Source organism: Austrofundulus limnaeus, unplaced genomic scaffold (genome assembly GCF_001266775.1).
Source record: "Austrofundulus limnaeus strain Quisiro unplaced genomic scaffold, Austrofundulus_limnaeus-1.0 Scaffold425, whole genome shotgun sequence".
Lineage (NCBI taxonomy): Eukaryota > Metazoa > Chordata > Actinopteri > Cyprinodontiformes > Rivulidae > Austrofundulus > Austrofundulus limnaeus.
Genome location: NW_013952827.1, coordinates 240,740 through 245,005, shown reverse-complemented (window position 1 = coordinate 245,005; position 4,266 = coordinate 240,740). Strand labels below are relative to the sequence as shown.

The 4,266-nt window shown below is 38.8% G+C and overlaps 2 protein-coding genes across 2 annotated transcripts in view; both read left to right on the top strand.

The window, feature by feature from the left end:
- The window catches only part of mrpl51 (mitochondrial ribosomal protein L51), a gene marked incomplete at its 5' end in the record, with an annotated part of 2,541 nt that extends 1,643 nt beyond the window's left edge, over nucleotides 1-898 (top strand). Inside the window, 2 exon segments of the mRNA XM_014024530.1 lie at nucleotides 85-192; nucleotides 506-898. Of these exon segments, the coding sequence (XP_013879984.1) occupies nucleotides 85-192; nucleotides 506-702 (305 nt within the window). The 3' untranslated portion in view covers nucleotides 703-898.
- Nucleotides 899-3,078: 2,180 nt separating this feature from the next.
- Nucleotides 3,079-4,266, top strand: part of vamp1b (vesicle associated membrane protein 1b) — a 5,792-nt gene continuing 4,604 nt past the window's right edge. The window contains exon 1 of the mRNA XM_014024522.1: nucleotides 3,079-3,773. Within this exon, the coding sequence (XP_013879976.1) occupies nucleotides 3,772-3,773 (2 nt within the window). The 5' untranslated portion in view covers nucleotides 3,079-3,771. The remainder of the gene's footprint in view (nucleotides 3,774-4,266) is intronic.

Genomic DNA, 4,266 nt, shown 5'->3' with positions numbered 1-4,266 from the left:
TAATTAATGTGAATCTACCATTCTGCCTGTGCTGTAATGAATGTATTTTTGTACATGCGTTGCTGAAAATGTTTTTTTTTTTAGGAACATGCTGTCAGCTCAAGATGCGTGGTATGCCTCCGCCAAGGAATGTTGACAACTGGACTTTTAAGAAGACCATGTTTGGTGTTTATCACAACATTGGCATCTTGGGTACGTGTTTTAAAATWGTGCTTTGTAACGATGGAGTCAAATATTTTTTACAATAATATTAAACCGATTCTTATATTTGGTTTGTTTTGAGAAAGAAAGACCCTACCCTTTTCAGAACTTAAGAAAAACAATTCACAATATGTGTTTTTATTATAATTTGGGGGAAAACAGTAGCATAAATAATTTCTGATGGTTTGAAAACACATTTTTTTAAATCCAAATAAAACAAAATTTCATCAGAGATTGTGCTTTTTTCTGTCTTTATTCTTAGACTCGATCTTTGCTGCATCTTTTTGTGTCTTTGTGTCTGCAGGGGACTTCAAAGCGCATCCGAAAGACCTAATTACTGGCCCCAGCTGGGTGAAGGGGTTCAAAGGTAACGAACTGCAGCGTTGTATTAGGAAAAAGAAGATGGTGGGGGACAGAATGATGGTTGCGGACAGACACAACTTGGAGAAGAATATCAGATACCTCTACAAACGATTCAACCGTCATGGACAACACCGTTAATACTGTATACATCATCAGGAAACCTCTAAAGAGCTGTCAGATTGGGGATGTTATTTCATTCTGTGCTGTAATGACGAAGAAAATGATTTTGTTAAAGACGTTATGTCCTTAATATTTGCTTTTGTTTTTTCTAATGATAGAATTATCTAAACAAAAATGGCAAATGACATAAAAGCTTGAACATGGAACCCGAAAAGGTGACTTTGCTTTTTATTTATTCAAACCAGCATTTTCATTTTTCTCCTGTCTTGAGGTTCTCAAATGTTTTGGGTCTGGGGACCACTTACAAAGGTGAAAGTTTTCCAGGGACCACTTATAAACCTTATGCTGATTTAAAAGTAATTTACTACTATTTTACATTTTACATTGTTCAACATACAATGCTAAAAAAATAAATAAGTAAAAAAATTAAAAATCAAGTTATTGGAATTTTTTGAGGACCCCAAGCTACAGCTAGAGGACCCTTGGAGGGTCCTGGGACCCCAGTTTGAGAACCTCTGTTTTAGACTAACCATGCATGTCTCAAGGAGTTTGGATTAGACAGTAAGATCTAACCCTCAAAGAGTTGTTCTGAATGGAAGAAATCAATTTAAACAGCAAACCAACAGAAATCTTTTTTTTTTATTTTTAATTTTATTAATATTATTTCTTGTATTTTTCCATACATCGTCTAGTTACAAAACACATTGAATATGATTGTAAATGATGAACCTGTGTTCAAAAAACAGGTACTAATGCACTCTCATGACAATTGATTTCAGTTGACTAATTTTGAATCAGTTACTTACTTTCAGAGACAATAAAACCAGAAGCAAATAAACGGTTTTAAAAATGACTAAAGCAAGAAAAAGTACAACACGAGTGGCATGACTAGGCAACTGGGTCGAGACCGTTCAGTCAGATCTATAAATGCTTGTATTTGGAGCTCAGTGCTAACGAGGAGAGATCCGAGGGTTTACCACTGACAGGATCAGCTTATTGATGGCTAACGTGGTCGAACACTGCAGAGGAGCTACTGTGGCACAAAGCGTTGTAAATCTTCATGCTGGTTTACTGATGAGCAGGCACAGTTAGATACTCCTGAGCAACGGTAGGAAACTTTGGGTCCTGGCTAGGGCTGCCACGATTAATCAATTAATCGAACACTAATCGATTATTAAAATAATCGATGACTAATTTAATAATCAATTAATCTTTTTGTTTGTTTGTTTGTTGTTGTTCTTTACTTTGTTTTTCTCTCCAAACTGCTTTGACAGCTTCCACTGCCACATCTGCCTTTCTGTCCTTGACACACATGCACAGTAGTGGTAACTGGGGTAGGCCGTGGACGTCACAAGACATTATACAGACAGGCTCTGGTATCATGGCTACCTGACAACGGAGCTCAAAAGTGTGGGATCATTTTAAGAAAATAAAAGAGAAACCTGTGCAATATCTGCAGAGCAGAACTTGCCTTCCACAGCAATTATTTTTAGTTAGCATATAGCTAAAATCTAACGATGGTTATATAACAGCAGCTGCATTCTGACGTGATAAGCTGTATGTTTTATATTCAATTAACGTATGATCTGATTAGTCGACTAATCGAATAAATAATCGGTGATTAATCGATTATTAAAATAATCGTTTGTGGCAGCCCTAGTCCTGGCRTTTATCTGCTCTTTCTTCACTATGACCGACCGAAGCAACACCCCCRTTACTGGGGATGAGGCCCCAATCTATCGATCCATCTCCTGAACAAAACACCCAGATACTTAACACCCCCACCCCGCCGACCTTTGGCACACACACACCTGAGGGGGCATTCGACTCTTCTGGTCAAGAACCATGGCCTCAGGCGCGTCCCACTGGTGGGATTTTGTTTGATGACGTGAAAAAAAAATCTAAGGGGGTGAATACTTTTTGACAGCCCTGTGTATTCAGATAGATCAAACCAATCTTAAATAGACTAACATTTAATTGCTATGTTATTATTATTATTATTATTATTATTATTATTATTATTATTATTATTATTATTATTATTATTATTATCCATATTTAGAATTAGTGTTGTGTTTTGAGCTCTCCTGCCATACTTCCCATTTTTTGCACACCTTTTTTCATTCATAATAAATGTGTTTTTATTGCATAAATGTATTAATCAAGTTGCATTAAAGCAAAAGTGGGGTTCAAATCAGACATGTGATGTTGTAAATGTACTACGGGAGCAGGATGTAACCGGGAAAAGCCCCGGCCAGAAAGCAGAAAACAGTCGAGTCAACACTCCTCAGGATGCAACCCTGTTCCGCAGTCTCGTCCCATCCGAACCCAGCTGCAGCACCGAGGAGGAGGAGGTGGGGGAGGAGAGGAGGTGCCGCACTGTCGTTCCGAGCCCAAGTGGAGGGGGAGGGGGGGAGACGCATTATTGCAGCTGAAACACTTTGCACGAACCAAAGTAGCGCACTTTCCTCCCAGAAGCGCAGAAAGCAGCCAGAAGAGGAGGAACGGGAAGGAGCGACACAGATCTCCTCCTGCACCGCACTACTTTTTCTCTCCGCCTCATCCTTTTGAATATATTTTTATATAAATCGCAAGATTTTGTTTTAGCAGCTTTAGGAACCCCAGCAGCCAATCAGCGCTGCGGCCCGGTCAGCATCCAGGAGGAACCCTCAGCATCACTTCAGAGCCGGAGGCAGGAACCAAAACAAAAATCAACCCGGAGTCAGGATTTAAAACTGTTTTTTTGTTTCTTTTTACCATCATCCACCCAGCCTCACGGACTCAGCGCACAGCCTGGATGCTCGGACCTGTATTGCGGTACTTTTCGGTGTAAAACGCATCGCAGGAAGATCCGCTCTGCGCCAAAAAGAATCCCCCCACCCCCACCCTCCTCAAAGCTCTTCACTGATTAAAATAAACCCTGATTCTACCTGGACAAGTGCCTACAGAGCTGCTTTTTCTTGATTTTTTTTTCTTTGTTGTTTTCCTCCTGTACTTCAAACCCTCCCTCTCCTTCATCACAGCGACCCCTCCTCCTCCTCCTCCTCCTCAGCTGCCTGTGAGTCAGTTCAAACAGCTGCAGAGAAGATGTGAGTATTAATGCGGCTTTTTYACTGCGCTTTTTCCGCAACAGCATCAAATATGACACTATATAGGGAACATTTTGGGGGTAGGTTTTGAATTTTGTTTTTTTAACTTTAACTTTTATTTATTTTTCTTTTACAGAAAGATAAAAATTGAGCTCATTTATTTCTGTTTGATGCATGGATTCTGCTGACGCAAGTGAAATTTTCCATCACATGAGCTCTTCTGGATTATGTATTCGGATGTTTGTTTATTGTTATTTTAAAACCTCATTGAGTAAAAAGTAGTTATTTTTTATGTTTTTAACTCACAAAGAGTAAAATATTATACCGGATGTTTTGATCCATGATTTTGTGAAAAATAAAAAAATATTGTCAGCTTCTTAAATCTGCAAGATTGCTTAAAGTTTTCTCACAAAACTGTAGTTTTGATATAAACATTTTTATTTAAAAATCAAGTTTAGGAGTTTTGTCACGCTTCAGCCACACCCCCTAATGG